Genomic DNA, 21,106 nt, shown 5'->3' on the forward strand with positions numbered 1-21,106 from the left:
TTGGGTCAGATATGGCAGTTATCCAAGAGAAAAATGTCTGCTGATCAGCTACCAGTCTCATAAAAAACAATTTTAACTCTGATGGCAAATATCAAAATATTATCCAGATAAAATTATATCAACTGCTTAGACTCCATTCTTTCCTCTTTCTTGCTATGTACTGCTGTGTTTTGGAAAATGAACAATTCTTCACTAAATCATGATCTCATCTTTTGTATTTCATAAAGCAGTCATCTTCCTCAGCTGAATAATGGCCTCTTCAAGTTAATGATAAATGATTTCACTGCCCCTTTACATTGACGTATCTTATAATTTACTGCCCAGAATTCAAGCAAACTGTGACAGAACATCTGCAGCAAAAGCAAGGCTCTGAGCTTACAGTAAATGAAGATGACTAAATTTATTTTTTTTTTGACATAATATTGGTTCAGACTGACAACAGAATCAGTCTAAAAGGATCTTTCATTATGTCCACCTTAACAGTGAAATTAATAGAGTTAGAAATGGAAAAGATTGATGCAACTCACCTGGTCCAGTTCCTGGCAGAGTCAACATGCATTTAATATGGCCCATATGAAAGCTGACAAAATAAGAGACCTAAAAAAGGTGACAACTCAGTCTTTTTTATTATCTTCTTTTAAAATTTGAAGTTCTCTTGCAAGTAACCAGAAAGAGAGTTAACAATATTATCACTCCTACCATTACAGCTTACCTGGCAGAATGTTATCCAACTAAGAACCAGGTTTCTCTGGTGCAGAACTGAATGTGCTCTAATGTGAATATCATTATGCCACCTAGTGTATTAAAACATCAGTGCAATTTGAACTTGTTTTCTAGTGACAGAAACTTCACTCAAAAAACTCTTGGCCTTCAAGCACTTCTGATTAGGTAAAGCAAAACTAAAAAACCAAAAAAACCCCAAACAAACAAGCAACTAAACAAAACCCAACCAACCAAAAAAAAAAAGAACAAAAAAAAAGCAAACAAAAACCCAACTCCCAACAAACCCCACTTCCTCTATTCTTCAACTAGATTTCACAGTCATTAAAGTGTTTTAAAAGACCATTTAAAAGCAGCAACAGCAATCATTTCTAATGGAACACTTGTCTGGAAGGTGAATTAAAAGGAGGCAGTGTCATTTCTGCACTAATTGTGGTGCTTAATTACTGAATACATTGAGAAAATTGTTTATCTAATGCTTTTTGATCTTACCAATTCAGTAGCAGCACAAGGAGGTAACAGCAACATGTGTTTATGTAGATGGTTATTTAGAAGGCAAGCAAGGAAGTCAGTAGTTCACAGGAGGCAATCCAAGTTAGAGAGCATTTTAATATTTTTTGTGGGTTTTAAGATTCCTGAGTATTAGGCTTTCCTTATAGCTAGTGCAAATTTAATGTGAAGGATGCTATACTGGGTTTACCATGTCTTCAGCAAGTTTTTGGATTGCAATGTGGAAATACTGTTCTCATTTGCTAATGAAGGAAAGCAAAAATTGAGTGTTCATTTCTGAAGATGTAGAAAATGACCTATTTTAAATTAAAATATTTTCCTCAGTTTTTAAAAAATCTTGTGGTTCCCAAACATGCATCTTTAAACATACATATGCACTACTCTCTTACCAGTACAGTTGAAAAAGCCACAATTACTTTTTCATCGTCCTGATAAACAAACAAATCTTTGCTATAATTACAATGACGTTAGTTGTTACAATGGTGTTAGTTGTTACAATGACAAGTTTTTACTGTTTTAGGTGAATCCAGCTGGTTGTACAACAATGCGTAATCAGTTGGTTAAAATAGCAGTTTAGATTAGTTGTTCCACTTGCAAGTACTTTACTGACTTTTGATAGGGTGCTGTTACTTTTTTGAACTGCAGCACTCCAGGAACTCAATGGTAACAAATTAGGCAATTACAGTAGAAATGTAGGCAAGAAAGTGTCATTTTGTGACTGAGGACTGTGTGTAAATAAATGTCCTACTACATAAACTGTGCTCCACAAGTGGTAATTTTAGTGCTTCAAGCTGCTTATGGATATCCAATTATTTGGTACAATTTTAGCTTCATAATTCACTGTTAGACCAGCAAGTTTGAGATCATTCTTTGGTCCCAGCTGCCTGAACAGTCCCTCTTCAGAGAAGAGTTGAGAGGCACTGGAAAAGCAATCAGAATTTTCCTCCTTTGCATTATTTCTGTAGCTGCCTGTCCCTGTACACAAGAGAGCTTTCATCTGTGTCTCGTGGCACTTCAACATGCAAAATTTTTAGGAGAAAGAATTGCATTAGAAAGAATTGTTATTCTTCATTCAGGCACTTCAGAGTTTGTGCAGAAATTATATAAAAATAGGTAATAGTACAGAAAATAGATAAAATCACTAAAACCAGAAGAACTGAATAGTTTTGGGGAGGTGAGCATGACTGAAACAGAAGAACAATGTTAGTACTGAACATGCAGACTTGTTTGTATCTCTAGCCTTCTCTATTAGGAATAACTGTACTTCAAATACCATTTTCATTGACAAGACACATAAAATCTAACAGACATTGAGTTCAACATGAAGCAAACTTGCCAGGGAGAATATTTATATTTGAATAAAATCATACCTCTTTAGCATATTATTTGCCTAAAGCAGTTTTTACCTTTTCTCATCCAGAGACTGCATTAGGTCCTAATTTTACAGGTCATTGCTTTGCACTTTATTCAAAGTACCTCCTGTCTATATGCTGACTTTTAGCTGTGTTAAAGGCTATAAAGACTGGAAGTTTCTCTGCTTCAGGTCTGTCCATACAATGCTTGGTTTTGACTGGTAATAAAAGGCATAGCTTTCTAATTTTCAATCTAGGCAGAAACTCAGCTGAGTGATTTTTCACTAAGGCAAACTTCCTGCTGCAATAGAAGAACTACAGAGTTATTTCAGAAATAAATAGCAAACAGTGCAATCAACTGCAATTTTTACTGTATTTGTGAAACATTATTACATTAAAAGCTACAGCTCAGCTGGAACCTTGATCAAAGCTCAACTCCCACAAAAACATAATGATTTATACAAATAGTCATTTGAGCAGCTGCCTAAATATTAACATGGTGCAGTGCATGTTTACTTACACTATTTAAACTACTCCAGAAAGGAAAACACCTGGAATCAGTTCATTAAGAGAAGATACTCCAGAGACACTGGTGATAAAAGTGTTCCTTTTGTTAAAAAAAAAAAAGTTTTATTACAGGTTTTATTACTTCAAGCAAAACTGCCCAGGTATAGATTATACATTACTTTCAACCCTTCATTTAAAGCACTTTATATCAAATTACTTACAAGGGAGTTTTGGAAGTTATTAGGAGGGGCTAAGTTGTTGCAGGGCCCTTCTCTTGTCCTTTTCTCACAAAAGCAGGCAACGTGCAAAGTTATACTCCTTGCTGAGTTTTCATGGGTCACATTGACAAATACATTCTCAACACTGCTTTATACTCCTGAAAATAGTGCTTGTGAAGCTTCATGGATGGGAAGAGGTTGGAAACTTTTCCTGCATGCTTAAAACCACAGAATACTGGCTTGTATGCTAAAACCATGTGAGATGGTTTAGATGGAGAGTTTAGGTGACTTATTCCTTTTACAACCTTTTGACTGAAGAGTCAACTCTTCTGGTTTGTACAATGCACTTTTTTCATCTCATAACATTTTGTCTCATCTTCTATGGCTGTTTGTAGCCAGACTTGAAATCATGCTTGTCAAGTTGCAGTAAACAGGAATGTATAAATGGATTTTGTTGTTCTGAATTTTGAAAGAGGAAGTTAACCTTTTAAAGACTAATTCAGACAACTTTTGACATGCAGTGCAGAACACACTGAAGCTTAATGTCATTGTTAGCTGGAGCTGGGAACTGCCTCTCACTTGTCACTGCATAATTATGTAGGTCACAGGGGAATGAAGAGTTGGCATGAGACAGAAATAGAAGCCAATTTTAAGGAATGGTGTGGGGAACAACATTTCCAAAAAAAAAAAGGCTACGGCCTTTTTGATAACCAGGCAAATCTACTTCAGTAGCTGAGTTTGTGGTACAATTAGATAATGTAAAGTTCTAGACTTGCAGCTCTTTAATTTACTGGACGCTTCTTCTCAGTAAGGCTGTTTAATTAATTGGCAGTGAAAAATGTGCTGGGTTTGGCAAATTACATTTCTGTCAAAGCCCCTGCAAAATTCATTAAATCATATCTGTGAGTGCAGGAACTGCCCTTTCTCAACTGCTGGCTTTGTATCTATCAGGTGATGTTTCAAGTTTTACCTCCTGATTACACAGATATATGTATGTATTTATATATATATATATATATAAAAATGAAGCTTTTTTCAGCAGGATCCCAGGTAAGTGTAATAAGACTTCTTAGGCTGTTGCAGAATCTGACCATCCTCAAATGCCACAGGCTACAGATTTAGGGCACAATGCTTGGGAAGTTGTTTCTGGATGCTGAAACCACTGTAAAAACATGATTTAAAAATACCATTAAGTCCCCATTCCTCACCCCTCCCCCCCAAAAACAACAACAAAATCTCCAAACCAACTGGAACTTTATCTCTGCAGTATCATTTGTTGGTTGAAAACCTTCTGCCAGTTACATGGCAGATTAAAATTTGTTTCCTTTATGGTAGTACTCACTCTATTATGCAAAGAAAAAAAGCAAGGGCTTATTGATGGATTTGTTATTCAAGAGGCATGGACTTGAATGAGGACAGACATGTTAGTGCACTATTGTGGTGCATTGCCAGATCTCTGTAGGAAAAAAAGTACACACGAAATGCCTTGCTTGAAGTCAATGCCATTATTTCAATTCTGTTAAAATAACTAATTAAGTTATAGAGGTTGTTTGGTTGTAACCCTGATGGTCTAAGGAGATGTGTATCAGTTGCTTTCATAAAAGATATTACCTCTCCTTACAAACCTTGCTTCACTTTAATCATAATATAGATTTCAGAGGAGAGAGAAAGGAGCCAGCAATCATGTCAATAAAGATAAACATTTTGGTAATGCTGGTAAAGTAGGACATTGTGAGACTTAGCTAAGGAATTTATGAGTAGCTGCCATTCAAAGGACACAGATTCTGTTGTTTATCAGTAGATGCTCATTTAGTTATGGCCCAAACTCTGCAAACATATACACGTGCACTCAGCCTTAAGCATGTGAGTAATTTCACTTAAAAACCAAATAACCACTACGTGTTAAAAATGTCATCAGAGATGCACATTTGTTGATAAGTTTATGATTGAGGTTTCAGGTTGCAATAAATTTCACAAAGCAAACGTGCGTTTGATGACCACTGAACACCGTGCTGTGGAACAAAGCTGAACTTTCAGCATCAGATCAAATAGGTACAAAATTTTTTTGACAAACCTTGTCTGTCTTTTCAATAACAGGCCCAGCAGACCGTCTATGAATTGATACCTAAATCTCTATCTATATTTTAAAAATCTATAATTAAAAAAGCATGAGGTGTTTGCTTGAGTCTTTTGCCTTTAGTGGGACTCCTTCTGTGTCACTCACTGAGTTAGGCTTTGCTACCCTTTGTCCTGTACTTAAAGTGTCACATTGCTTAAGCACAGAAGTGTCCATATGGAAAAAAAAATCCTAACAGTCAGATCAGCACTGTTTTGTGCAGGTTGTGTCATATTTCAGTGAGACCTGGTCAGGAGAAGGCATTGCAATGGCATTCAGGTATTATCAATGATATGTTGAGAGTAAATCTTGTCACTGCTCATCTGTGTTTTTTTTTATAGCTCCAGAGCAGTACTGATGCAGAGGGATATCTGATAGATTTAGGTGTATTTTGTTATTTGGTTCCCTTGTAGGATGCAGTCACTGTAGGAGGAACAACCTCTCTTCTCATATACCACTTTGGCTCTGACTTTTTATAAACCTCTATCTTCTGCACCTAAGCCAAATTTTCATTGAAACAGATTTTGAAAGCTAAAAAGGAAATTCCTCAGACTATGCCAGGTTACTGCAAGATCAAATTGGAGCAGTGCCTGTAGATTGCCATTCACTCCAACTTCATTTGGAAAATTTGAGCTGATGCCAGGTTACCACTCTGCACTTGTTTGGGTCACATGTAATTTACACATGGTTTTTACAGTCAGTTATGCTGATATTTTATGCTATCTATTGATTTTATATTTCACTAAGTATTTTATTCAAAGCACTCCAAGTAGATCTAGATTTATGCTTCAAAAGTTAGGATATTAAGAGAATTTTATGAAGGAAAAATAATTTGGAAATCACCAGATGATTTTTCTGTAATGATTTCAAATATTGCTTAAAGTAATGACAATGATGTGGGCAGCAAATGATCCACGAATGATGTCTGAAGGAACACAAGCCAACACATCAAACAACAGGTGGGTTTTCCCTACCAAATAATAATAAACATCATAACAATGATCTATCAGGCAAATTTAATTTTAAAATGAAAGAAGCAGCTTACTCAGCTCCTAAACTGAAGGCAGAGATTAATGAGAATCAATTGAAGCATTTAAAAGACTGCCGAGAGAGCTATTTTGGACCTCAAATATTGCTCCTGTCCCTGACAGAGGCAGAAAAGAAACTGGAAAGACATGGCCTTTTAGAAAGATCTATCCAGTGAGTAGCTTTGATAATTCCTTTCTTCTTACTCAGCAGGAAACAGTTGCATGGTATATCTGCATTTGTAGCCATATGCAAACACACATACTGAATGTGCTGAGGTTGGATGCATTAAATAGCTGAGTTATAGCCACAATAAAGTGTAAGGAGACACAGGATTTAAATGAGACACATTAGATAGTTCCCCCTTCTCAAAATTTTTGCTGAACTCAGATATACTCAGATGTACTAGTCTAACTTGACCCATTCTGCTGAAGAGTTCATAACTCATTATTGTTGATGATTTTTGCAACTCATTAGAAAAGTCTAGAGAGTTTACTGCTCAGAATTTCCACTTCTTGTCTGGCTGACCTTTAAGCTTGCCTGAAGCCCCCTCTGGTTTCAGAGATGTCTGCAAGAAGAAAAGTGGCACCTTCATGGATTTGGTTATACAACAGGGATTTAAATGCCTTTGGAACCTGACAATCCAGTACTAGTATGATTTTCCTTTCTAAGGTATCGACCATGTTTATTTTCCTGCCTGAATTAAGTATGACTTTTGGAGCTTTCTAGTGGTCTGTGATTTTTTTGTCCTTATGTCCTTGATTGCATAACATGGACTTTCAAAATTTGTACACATTTAATTTTGAAGGACTTAACTGTCTCAGATTCTTGTGACTAAAATCCTTTCTTCACACATCTAACTGCAGCTATGGAATTCCTCACTGGTGTGAGTACTAAAAATACTGATCAAACCTGATCCTAGGTGATTTACATTTCTTTGGGGCATACAAGCTGGACACAGCTCTGTATGATTCATCTGCTGGAGGTTTTAACTCACTCATTTATATGAGCTGATCTTGATCAGACCTGTGGGTAATAATATGTTGGAGTCTTCTGGACAAAGTGGCAGGCTTACTTTGTCAGTCAGTTCTGGTCATCTATTGGGGTGAGGGTGAGGATTTGAGAGCACTGCAGAGAACTGGTTTTCCTCATATAAGCATCTGTATTCAAGCTTCTCAGTTTGATCACTTCCATGGGTTTTTCAGTAGTAGTTCAAACTAGCAAAATGCATAAATCTCAGTTTATGTTCAGGTTAGTCCTTGGTTCTTCTTTAAAACCACTTAGATTTGGCACTCTGCCTGACATACGGAAACTTTCATGTTTCATAAACATCTTCAAAAGCACTCAAAGAGCTGTTGGAAAAACAATCTAATTTATTTGAAATGGTAATCCTGTTCTTGAAAAACTAAACACCTAACAGCATTGCTCATATATTTACAGTATCCTACTTGTCTACCATTACGTTTCCAGACAATAGTTCTTTTACTGACTATTCTCTTCTTTGTCTAGAGCCTTTCCTTTAATTTATTTTTTTTTCTGCCCCTGGGTAAGGATAAGCAACCTTTGCATGTATCAGAGCATACTGATATGCAAAATAATTTTCCAGAGATATTTTGCCATGTGTCATACACTGGCAGGCTTTCCCCTCTAGCTTGTGGTTTAATAGGTAGGTAAAGTTCACAGATTAATCAGTGCTGACATAAACCTGAGCTGGAAACTTGAGCTAAGTGTTTATGTTACTTTTTAATTTGGAAGTAATCTGGAGTCCCGAGAAGTCTTATGCATAGCTGGTTTTGTTTAAGCTCTCAGAATATTCCATAAAATAAGACTGAAATTAAATTTTGATATTATTTATTTAGTTATTTATTTGCGGCTTGGGAAAAGGAAATAAACCAAAATTCAAGAGAAAGGGATAAAGTGAAACAGGCAGACTTTGCCTGGCCATTTTTGAAAAATTTTAATAATAATATTAAGTAATTTTGGATTCTGTCTTAAGTAATCTGAATAAAATTTGTTATCTAGCAAATTATGAATATCCACTAGAAATTACATCCATACCATAAACTTAGTACTTAATTGTCATTAAATTCAAAGGTAGGCTGATAGTGTATTTTCAGCATCACTGCCATCTTTCTATTGTGCACACAGTTTAAGAGCACTCACTGAGTGTTAAGATCACCTGTGGGTTTGTGGTAAGGTTTTACTCTTGTAAATAATAGGGTGCTAAATTGACTATTAGTCAGCATGAACAGATCCACCCATAGCCTCCCAAACATTGGAATACAAAATCAGGAAAGAATCTGAGCACTTCTGCTTTTGAGCCTTTGTGTTTCCATCTCTAAAAGGATTCTCACATGGCATTTTTGAGGAGAGAAAGAACGAGTGCTAATGGTCTGAATATGTTTTGAAAACTTCATGAGAGTGATGTGCAAATTGAGAGTCAGTTTTTTGCCAATTTGTTGACTCACGCAGAGTAATCCTGTAAAACATTGTGTTATGCAATAGTGGCACCCAGTGGAAGCTGGAATTACGGCAAAGGCTTGCCCAAACCTCCCCCGGGTTTAAAACTACCCCAGGTGCAGATGTAAGGCAAGGCAGGTGTATGAGTACCAAGGCTGCACAGCTTAAGTATTCCCCTAAACCAAGAAATGTTACCTGTCAATCAAGTTTTTAGTTTGAAAACTTTAGGCTGTGTTTTTATCTATTCACACCAAACTCTGGGGGTCCTTCTCCTACGGAACAGATCCTCTGCTTTAGCTGCATTAGTTCACAAACATCTAATGCACAAGCACTCCCGGGGAGTGGAGGAAAAATCCTTCCCTCCCCACTCCTACAGCCCTGAAAGCACTGCTTGAATAGTGACAGTATCTGCCTCAAAAGCTGGGAGAAGAGTAGTGTGGGTGCATGGGGAGCAAGGGGGAACAGAAAGAAAGCCTGGCTCCCAATTCAGTCATAGTCTGGGCTCAGATGCAATGCTGTAGCATGGAGGATTAAGAAAAGGAAGAATACCAAACCTATTATGGGAAGGAATAATAAAATCAGAGTGGTTTGGGTTGGAAGGGACCTTAGAGATCATCTGCTTCCAACTCCCCTGCATGGGCAGGAACAGCTCCCAGCAGACCTTGTTGGTAAAAGCCCCATCCAACCTGGCCCTAAAAACTTTCAGGGATGGGGCTTCCACAGCTTCCCTGGGTAACCTGTGCCAGTGTCTCACCAACCTCATAGTGAAGAGTTTCTTCCTAATGTTTAAACTAAATCTATTTTTCTCTTCCAGTTTAAAACCATAACCCTTTGTTCTATTGATACTTGCCCTTATAAAATGTCCCCAGGAAGTCTCTAGGGACCATATTTTAATGTTTTAAATTCAGGCAGTGCTAACAGTAGCACTGCCAAAAATAAATGGACATTAATAATAAGCTGTAAACAGATTAAACTCCCTGTAACCAGGAGTCTTCAATATGTTACAATGTGCATGGAATTTCAAAATTCTCTAAAGAATATATTATTTACTATGAGGCTGGTCAGCACTGTGCTCCACAGGGAATGAGGCTCTATATCTGTTTATTGTTTTTTCAGGAGTCACATTTTTAAAATAGTTGTGGTGAACAGGGATTTGAGAGTAACTGACTTGTAATGCCAAAGAGAATTGAATAAATTAGCATAATGTCCCTGCTACCTAATGCAACTGAGCTCAGATTTCAGTTCCAGGTTGCATGCTTACTCAACATCTGATACTATCAGAAAAATGTGACCAATAAGGATGATCTGACTTCCCAGGAAATGTTTATCTTTAACTTGTTTAGCAACCCTTGCCTTTTAAAAATTATTATTTTTATTGTTATTATTAGTTTATTTTAACATTTCCTTGAAAGCATTGGGTGCTTTAGCATTGTGGCTATGCTGGAATTATTTAGATCTGAAAGAAGTTTGGATACAGGACCAAGTAATATTTTTGCAGTCAAGAAAGAGTTTAAGAAAGGGAGAACGACAGTTTGCAGCATTTTATTCACACACTTCAGATTTGTTTTAATAGTTGCAAAAGTCATTCTGCAGAAGAGGCTGCTTATGAAATGCAGTCCTTTATTTTGCAAGTGATCCCATGAAGTCACCAGGGCTGTCTGTTGTTTAGGTCACTGTTAAGAGCCCTTCTTAAATTTTTGTTTGCAAAGTCAAACCATGAAATGAAAACGTGGTGGTAGGTCAGTAGATTCTAATCTTTGTTTTATAGCGCAGGACTTGCCACAATATGTAGCACGGGGAAGGTATGGCCAGAGTAAGCCTATACCAATAAATGGTATTTCAGAGCTGTAGGATAGAGAAAACACAGAGATAGCAAGCAAAGAGTATAACAATCAAAGACTTTTTCCAGTAAAATGGATTAAGATTTACAATTGAATAAAGAAAGATTAGATCATTTTACCTGGTGGCTCATAGTAGGCATCTGACTGCTTATAAAGATTCAATGCAAGAGCTGATCTTGAACTTGAATTCCTCATGCTTAAAGCAATTCTGAAATTATTTTATTGCCACTGCAGTCATAGAAATAAATCAATGTTTGTAGGAGATGCAAGGAGATTTTCCTAACTGTATGGAGAGGAATCTTAGAACCAAATGGCCTGAGTATGATGCAGCCAGTAAAGTTCCATCAATTGATGAAAACTGCTACTTTTTTACTTTTCTGAAATTCTTGTTTGAATAAGGGTAGCAATTTCCTCTGTTGTTATTACAACACGAACGGACTCTTATTGAGTTGCTCACTAAAAGTTTTATAGCTAAAGTGCTATGAGTGTTTTCATTATAAATGGCTGCCATAAAGCTCTATAACTTGCTTGTAAAAATTCTCTGCCAATAAAAATCTGGCACTACAGGGTTGGTTCTGGAGCTAATTTATTTAAATTAATTTATGAAAATAATCGAACCACCATTTTGCAGTAATAAATGTAGCAAACAATTACATTAACACTTGGTGCCTCAGTGCTTTTCTTAAAAGTTTTAGAAAAAACAGAATGGTGATTGCAGTTTTGGCAATTATATGAATTTAGACAAAAAGCATTTTTCTGAGCAAGTTGCTATATATGTATTAAATGTGTTTCATTAGTGTACATGTGATTCAAATACTGCACAGGCCTTGTATTTCAGAATCTGGATATTTTTTAGGCTAAACCAATTGGCACTGTTAAAATTAGAAATATCTGCAGGACGACTTGTTGTTTAAGGATCTGTTTCTGAATATGTTTGCAGAATCTCATATTTGAAGTAACAATTAAAAGAGGCAACATCCTGTGTCCTCTCCACTGCTCATTCTCTCTTTCTATCTTTGCAATATTACTCTCCTTTCTGCTGTCAAGTTTTCACTGTCAAACTCTGAGTACAGAGTAGGACTGTTTATTTCTAGCTTCATGCTATAATGACCTGTTCATGAATTTTAATCTGAGAGGAGAAGTTTTATGTGAAATTACTGTAATAATAACAATACCTTTTATTAACTCTTTTGCGTAAGCATGTTAAGCTTTGAAAATATTAAATTAAACACACCCAAAATTCTATCAGGAAGCTTATCAGATACTTTTCCTGACAGAAGAAAGACACTGTGAAGGGTTAGATTAGCTGGTAATAGCTGATTCTCTGGCTGTGACCTCCATGCTGCTCTTTTTTTAGAGGCACTTTCTCATGATCGTAATAGATGAAGAGGGTCCTCTAAAAATGTAGCATGCAAGGGATTGATTTATTTTTTTTTTTTCTCATGGAGGGGTACACCGAAAGTCTCTTGAAAATAAAATCCGTTGTGTCACACAAAACCTAAATGTACAAAGTAATCAAACACGTTGAAAGAGTGTTCTTGTTTTTAAATGCCAGACACCAGGTGGATGGGAATATGCCCTCATGCAATCAAGTGTCTGTGACATTATTTATTTAAAACTAGATGGTTAGAGCATGTTTTTTTCAGTGAGAACAGCTCATTTTCTGGAGAGCCCTTCTATACATAACCCTGGAGCCCCTGTTTGTTTATAGGAATAGTTGAGGTGATTTTTTATTTTTCTCAGACTATGATCCCGCAGGGTAAATAAAAATGAGGGCTGTGTGAAAGCTACTAATGTATGGTTTTTCCCTAATTCAGACTTCAGGTTTGTTCAGCATTCGTATATGAAACATGACAGTTCCTCTCATCTTGTTGCTGAGTCCTTTTTGTGTCTGTGTGGCTTTGTTTTAATGGAATTCAGGCCCCAAAGTGTAATATATAATGCCTTATCCATTATTTAAAAGAACCATATATTTTCTGGAATTCCTAATGTAGATATCAAGAAAATCCTACAGATACAAATAGATTCCCACAACCTAAACTCTTAATCTAGTATAAATCACACTTCTCAGTTACCAGAGCTAAGGGATTTCTTAACAGAAAAGCACTCGGAAGACCAAATGTTCATATATAAAAGATCTTTCTGTACAAGGTGGAATATCTTGTCCTTTTCCCTTCCTTTTTTTCAATGCAGAAATTAAACAAGAGTTGTAGGCCTGCTGAAGGTGCAGAGTAAGTTATGGAAGTTGACACAGGAATTCATTCCATGAGTCATCAAAAAGCAGTAGATGGGTTCTGCTGGATAAGGTTTTCAATAAAATTCGAGGCTAGTGAAATGACTTCATGGTTTCTGTGATGGTCTGGGGAGTGAAGTAGATTGTATTCAAGGAATATTTAGCAGGTAGATTAAAATATTTTCTGAATATGATAATTTTTCTTTCTTTCCTTCTCTGTCTTACTCTTCTTCATCCCATAAATTTTAATGTTTCTGGGTTTGTCCTTTTTATATCTGTTTACTCTGCTAATGTTCATGTCTTCACCTATACAGTTAACCTGTCCTAGCTTCAATTTGGAGGTGCTAACACACAGCATGTGTGAAAAGATAAAATAAACTCTGATCTGTCAGTTCTTGACAGTTTGATGCAGCCTTTGCCTCTGAAAATCTCTTCTACCCTCCTGGGAAGGCTGAGACAGGTTAAGATGTGTTTAACACGATTCCCTATGTGTTTGGTTTGTTTGTTTGTTTTCACATTTGCTGCCTTCTATCTGGATCTCAACATCTCCCTTCTGTTCTTCCTTTAAAATGCCTTTGGAACCTGCTCATGCTGCTTATGAGAAACACCCAGTTGTAGGCTGATAGTGTTTGATGGGTTTGATGGTGGCAAAAGCCAGTAAGGCTTTCCAATCTCAGCCAGATGACTTGGGAAATCATTTGAGAGAATGCAAAAAAAACTTCATGGGAAAGCTGACCAGTATTAGAGATCATCTGAGTGTTAAGAGTGGGCAACCAGAAACATTAGAGAAAGTCATGGTATGAGAGAAAGCCTAATATCATAATTTTATACAGGTGAAGACAGGCATTATTAAGACTCTGGGTCTCTTGGAAAGCCTGCCTTGTACCTCTCTGTGGAAAACAGAGATTTAAGACTGTTGTGTCCAGTATTTCAAATCATGAAGTCATTAACGCAGTTCATACCAATTCCTGTATTGCTACTTTGAGTAGATGCTTAGATTTACTTAACCTTTTTAGGAAGAAGAAGAAAAAACATAGTGAAGAAAAAAACCCAAAAAACAAAAAGGGCGGCCCCAGAACTTTTTCATTCCTCGTTCAGAGAAAAGAAATTATTTCCTTCCAAAAGTCTTGATTTATGCACTAGAGTGGTCACATATTTATTTTGTCACTTGGATTAAGTTTCTATAACAGGGCTATGCTCCTAAGGATATCAGTTCCTGGCCTTTTTCCAGTTATCAATATTAGAATATTAGTGATCAAGCATTTACTGAATGCCATTCCTCAAATGCAGGGTCTCCACAGCATCTTGTTGCATTCATGGAATTCATTTGTTTGCATCATCTGGCTAACTGGTTCTTTTGTATTGCCAAGGTGATGAACAGATTTGACATTTAGCTGATTACTTAACCAAAATTAAACAGAAAACAGGGCAGCCATCCAAAGTTCCTTTCAGTGTGAAAGCTAATTATAAAAATGCTTTGAACAGCAATTTCTTTTTGGATGTTAAAGTGCTTTTATTAGATTGTTCCTCTGTCATTTTAAAATTTATTGCTAGACACATATAAATGGGGTTGCCTGCTATAGTAGAATGATTTGATTTTATTTTATATATTTAAGATGGAAGGCAAAAGTGTAAATATTAGGCTGAATTTGTAGCATTTTACAGGACTCTGAATGGAAAGAAGAAAAACTGACTAGTGCTGGCTTTCATGGATCCAAAATACATATTTTATCTTTACACTAAATAAAAATATACACGCTCTTCTATTTACAAGTCAGCAACTTCCAATTTATGAAAACAATCACTTAAATAAAAAAATCAAATATGCTGTTTAAAGCCTTAGTACAGCCCTTGTATTGTTAGAAGATTATATTTTATAGTATATATAAACAATCTATGGTGATGGAAAAATCTAACTTTGTTCTTGTACCTATCTTTCATAAGCCATTACTTGTTTTGAAATAGCATAAAACTACTCTAAAGTAATTTTGTCAAGGGTATTGAATAAAAATTGGCCAGGGGTATTTTAACCAGTAAATTTAAAGCTGGAGTGCTGTATCCAGTTACCAGATCTTAGAAGTTTCTTGTGAAGTATTTTTTTTCAAGTCCTTGAAATATATTTAATGTTTTTATACTGACTGCTGTTATGAGCTTCCTTCAGACCCCAGACAAGGTGTGATCTGGGAAGGTTTCAAGGTGACAAAGTTGGGCTTTTTTGCGTATGATATTGTCTAGCACACTTTAGCTACTAAATCATTTTGTGAGGACATATTCATATTCTTGACACTGGGATCTATTAATATAACTTGAAGCCAAGTGAATTATGTGAACCTGCTGTTTCAAGCTGTAGAATTCTGCCATAACTAGGAGGAAATATTTTGCTGTAGGTAGATTAATGTTGAAAGCTTGTCAAGAAAAAGTTTAATGTTGAAAATTTATTCTTCCTGTTCTTGCCAGTACTTGAGCTTCTATACTAAATCCCATTTGTAATCTGAGGAAAAAATAGAGAGATAATTTCTTTTGTATTTATCTATGTTATTAGAGTTCTAGTGATGTAGTCTATTACCTATTAAAAAGTGCATCCCAATGAATGATCTTCCAGAGGGTAATTTTTGCACCCATCAATCTGAGAGCTTTTCTTGTAAAAATACAGTAACTGTCAGTGCTTATAAAATAATTTAATTCTTACCCATTGCATGGACCAGTAATTAAGGTAGCTCAACATTTTTTATTAGTAAGTAGTAAAGAAAATCCTGCATATGAGAGATTTGCTTAATACCAGTATTGGAGATAATGGACAGGATTTAATGTGCATGTTCTGAGGGAGCTTTGAATAGGCACAGAATGCAATCTGAACTACAGACCTAAGGGAAGAATCTTAGTGAGTGTACAACACAGCTGTGGGTTTGGTTTTGTTTGCTATATTTCATTGTTACATCTTCTTGTATCTATAAAGTGTACAAGCATATAAGACAATTGATTCCACATTTTTTCATAACTTCAAATAAGAAAATGCCCATTTTTAAAACAGTTACTCTGTGAAGTCTGCAAAAGTTCTGATCACTTGTAAACTTTCCTGTGGATACGTTAGTTTCATTTCTATAAATATTTATTTAGTGAATGTATGTAGATTTGGGATAAACATATCCATAATTCTTTAAATCATCCTTTGTCCCCTCCACCTACTTGCTTGACAATGTGATGAATTTTTCAAGGATATGTTAAACAAGGGGAGAAACATAGTCCCATTAATTTGAAAGTTCACGGATTATGTCCTTGTCTGCAGAGAACCCTGCTTTGCTGGCACTGCTTGTTAACAGATGATGCACTTCTCCAGTTCAGGCTCTCCCCTTGGCTATGCTCTTGCAGTCTTTCCTTGCATCAGTATCATCCAGAGCATGGTGTGCATATATGATGTATCTGCCTAAGCAGTGCAGGAAATGAGTTTAGAACACTTAAGATAGTCTAAAAGCATAAACAAGTGTGCGTTTTACTTTTTTTTTTTTTCCCCAAGTAGGTAAGGGATATACAGACCTAGTTTTGACTGAGAGCTGTCCAAGCTCATCAAGTGCATTTTGGCAAAGGTCTCCCCTTAACAGTATTTTTTGATCCTCCATTTGCTTTGTGACAAAATCAGTGCAAAAAATGCCTGTACAAGAAGTTCCTTCACACTCAGACTATAGTGTCACAATGGAGCACACTCAGAAAAGAGCTTAAATTAGACTATGGCATAGTACCAGTTACCATTTGCTTATCAGAACTTATTTTTTGATTCATGTTTAATTTGAGACATTTGTCAGAACAGATTTGTTTATTTGACCAAAATAAATTCAGCAGAAATATTAAGTATTTATCAAATATTAACGAAACACAAGACCTCTTGCTGATGACTGAACTTTTTATGATGGACTCATTTGTATTTGCTAAATAAAAACTTGCTTTGTCATAAATGCCTCCAAGCTTAAGTCATTTTTGAAAATAAACTCTGGGGAGTTTAGCCACAGCCAAGAAAAGAGAACTGTAAACCCATCTCAGGTTGCAAAAGCATTTTCTGGAGTATTTCCAAACTATACCTATGTTGTGTTTTTTCTTCCATAGGTTGATGGGATACTGTGCCTGGCTGACATTCTTACTGATAACACTCATTCTGAAGCTACTCATGCAGAAGCAGCAGCTGTAATTGCCCAGATCACATCTCCACATCTCACGTTCACTCAGCATCTCAGCAGCTTTCTGGAAAATATGGAAGAAATCGTAACAGCACTTGTCAGTAAGTCCTTTATGGAACTTCTGAGTCTTTCTAACTAAAGTAACAGGATGGGGTAGGACTCTCTTTCATTAGAGATATTTCCTAAATAATGTTTTCCATTCTTTCCATAACAGATAAAATAATTTTAATTCTGAATCAGAACCTTCTGCAATTAGATAATATTTTTAAAAGCCAGAATTGACAAAATTAAGGTGATTTTCTTTTTTTTTTTTTTATCTTGATGAGTCTGAACTTGGTCTTTGATATTAAGATTACTAATGCAAGTTGTAGATGCTTAAATATTTCTTTGAAACACTTAAACTTTTTTTTTGCAGTGAAGTTTATTCAACTTATTTTCTGCATTCCTAGAACTGTGCCAAGATGCCTCATCTGGTGAAGTTTTCCTGCTGGCTTCAGCAGCTCTTGCCAATATTACTTTCTTTGACACCATGGCTTGTGAAATATTGCTCCAGTTAAATGCAACAAAGATTCTTTTATCAGCATGTTCTGACAAACACATAGTGGACACTCCATATTCCCGAGATCAGGTGAGCAGTTCCTCAGCCCATTGGTGTTGCTGTGCCTTGGATCAAGTCCTAACTGTGTGGTAGAAGGTTTGCAAGTTTTACTGGCAAGTACTGCCAATGAATATTTGCATTTCCCTTTCTTTTTCACCAGTTTTTTAGTAAAGAGACACAGAAAATTTAAGACCTATGCTAATACACAGATGAAGTCAGGATTCTGTTGTTCCTCCCAAGCACTGCCATGCAATGGGGTGCTGAGGAGGCTCTGCTTATTGGGCATCTCAGAGATAAGTTTTGCCTCAGCAGAGTAACAAGTATGAGGCTGGAGGGTTTCATGAGCTGTAACTAAGAGATGTAACTAAGAGATGAGGTTGCTAGTCAGCTCTGTGAACCTGCTTCTGTTACTGAGATATTGTGAATACAGCTAAGTCATAGAACATGTTGGGCTGGTCTGGACCTCTTAAAGACAATCTAGTGCAGTCCCCAAGAAGTCCAAAATTCAGGTCTCACAAGCCCATTCCTTACCCACCTCTCAAGTAGCCAGAAGATTTATTAGAATTAAGTTCAACTAAATGTTGAAAAAATTAAACAAGGAATACAAATACAGCAAGGAATTAAAGGAATACAAGGAATTAAAAGGAATAAAAGGAAAACAAGGAATACAAAAAGGAATGCAAATACAACAAAATATGGTGTTATTATAGTAAAATTTTATAAAAGTGCCCCTCAAACTTAAACTCCCTCTTTTTCATATGGAGCTTTAAGTAATACAGTTGTCTTATAGAAAACTACCCAGTATTTTAAAATACATTATAATTTTAGCATTATTGTTGATTTAAGAAAAATGATTTGTTAAAATAGACCAAAGCATTCTCACTGTAGGCCAAAAATGGGAGCAAGCTGGCTGAAATGCTGGAAAGAAACAGTGAGTTTTATTTTCATTTGTGCCATCTTATCTCATCTTAAAGTTAAAGAAAAAGGAAATATTTCCAGATACCTTATCCTCCAGTTTTGGGTCAAAGTGGATATGAATGTGTTATGTTCTTTTCCTTGCTGCAGATACATTTTTCTGGATAGCAGCTTTTTTACTTTAAATGAGCATCAAAATACCTTTCTGGAAGGGTTCATGCTTAAATTCAGCAGGATAATGTATACAGTTAGGTGTCTTCATGGAATTTAGGCACTGTCAGAAGGGTTTAGCCCAAACTGTTTGCATTCTTGACTTTAACCTTCATCTTAGATTTTACATAGGAAAATATGAAATATGTATGTTTGTGCACAGTATGTTTATGTATAATAAAATGTTTCTCTCTGCATTCCCACTTGTCTGCTCAGAGTTGCAAGTATTCTCACCTTACCTGTGAATTTGTGGAGGTACAGTCTAACAGCTTCTGTTTTTAAGTCAGACAAAGAATTAATGTGCAGTGAACACATCAATTTTAAAGTGGTTATTCCTAGGTCTAAAATGAATGAATTATGTTTCAAAAAGGTTTCAGGTTGAGAAAGGCTTTCAAGTTGGAAGGTGAAACTGGAAACCATTGCTGCTTTTTTCTATTACATTCTATCCTGGTTTTTTGGGTTTTGGGAGATGTTGCAGGGTCTTAACTGGGACCTTCTGTCTTGTTTAAGATTTGAAACCCTTAACACCAGCCTTCCTCTAGGATCCTGAGACTTTGTAGGGTCAAAAGGATAGCAAAGACATATTACTTCAACATTAAAAAGTTTTGATTTTTAAATATTGCCTAACGCTCCAGAAAAGACTTCGAGGCCAATGTTTTAAATAAGAAGAATATTAACAGATCTTGTATATTTCTTTTTAAAATCCCCACCTTGATGAAAGGAACTTGCAGTACCTCTCAGTCAGAATTTCTTGAATACTGGGGAATTTATTGCTCATTGACAACTGCTTTTCATTTCTGCTTGTCATGAAGCCTGTGAGCTTCCTCACTCCATTTTGTTAAATTGCTGTGCAATTTTTCCCCTAGGTAAGGAAGCCAGTATGGGCTAACAAGAATAGGGAACTTGAAGCAGAGTTTGAGCAGTACAGCCCATGCTAGGTGCCTGTCTTCCTTATATCTGGCAAGTATTAGACAAAATCATTGATGATCAGGAGGAAGGCAGCTGATGAATAGTCCCTGTCTATGCTTTTTAAAGCTCTCAGAGCAAAATAGTGTGGAAAAGGGAGCTCCATCTCACAGTCAGATCAGAAGAGGAATATCCCTTCAAGTCTGAGGTGTGAGCAGATCTCTCCCAGCTAGAAAACTCATGTAGTTACCCTGGAAGTCTTTCACCTATGGCAAGATACACAAGCAGTCAGTGACAAGGTTGGGAGCAAAACTCAGTGGTTCTCCTCTCTCAGGTCTTACTTCAGTAAACTCAAGCTCCAGGTCTGGTCCTTGAAAATTATTTTCCAATCAGCTGCATGTAGTTTTCAACAGTCCCAAGTGGTCTGACTAAATGCTTACACCTTCTTTCTGCAGTTCAGTGCACTTCTGTAGGTTTGCATACTGTGGGTAAAAAAGCAAAGCTTTTATAAGGACAACTCTTACGATAAAAGGGTATCTGCACAGGCTATTTTTGCAGAGATCCCCATTAATATCCATCAATATCCAGCTCTTGACATTAGAATAACCATGACTGGGTGGTTAGAATTGCCTCCCTCTCAGTGTTCTGGCTGGGAACTGTGGCTGGTACACTATACACTAAAAATCTGAGGTGCTTTCCCGTACTGGCTAGATCACACAGGGAAAACATGTTTGCAGCTAGAAAGAGAGGTGATAAATTATATAACTGTTGTTTAAAAACCCTTTTACATTTGGATTTGATGCAGGATAAGACAAGGAGCTTCGGCTTGCAAAGAAAGAGTAAAATCTTCTCTTACCAGAAGAACTCTGCTATTCTTTGCTAGCTTGGTGTGGTGAGGTTTTCATTCATGGGATCAATTCCTCATATTCCTGCTGCTCTGATTTCGAAGAAGCAGTTTAACTTCTCTGCATTTTGTTTAATCATCTGTGAAAAGTTGGGCAGACATTGCACTTAACTCGGTGTAAAGTCTCTCTAGAGGAAACATGCTATGTCAGCACAACTGATTGCAGTTTTTATTTTCTGCCTTTGCCTGCCAGTTTGACAGGACAATCAGGCCATGCTGTGCTGTTTACCACAGAAATTATAAACAAGAAACTTTGCTGCAGGTTGTACTGAGGCTCTAAGGCTCTAAGTTAGTGATGGTAATGTATGCATTTTGCTGCATCTGTTGCATTTTTGTCTTCAGTTTTTCAGGAAATGAGGTAAATTTCAAACAGCCTGAGTTTGTTTTCCAAAACCAGAATGACTGCCCAGGTGGTGGCTGT

The 21,106-nt window shown here is 36.4% G+C and overlaps 1 protein-coding gene across 1 annotated transcript in view; it reads left to right on the plus strand.

Moving 5' to 3' along the window:
* INSC (INSC spindle orientation adaptor protein) overlaps window positions 1-21,106 on the plus strand; it is a 68,727-nt gene that overhangs the window by 41,446 nt on the left and 6,175 nt on the right. Inside the window, exons 8-9 of the mRNA XM_071761737.1 lie at window positions 17,082-17,253; window positions 17,602-17,780. Coding sequence (XP_071617838.1) covers window positions 17,082-17,253; window positions 17,602-17,780 — 351 coding nt within the window. The remainder of the gene's footprint in view (window positions 1-17,081; window positions 17,254-17,601; window positions 17,781-21,106) is intronic.

Source organism: Heliangelus exortis, chromosome 18 (assembly GCF_036169615.1).
Source record: "Heliangelus exortis chromosome 18, bHelExo1.hap1, whole genome shotgun sequence".
NCBI lineage: Eukaryota > Metazoa > Chordata > Aves > Apodiformes > Trochilidae > Heliangelus > Heliangelus exortis.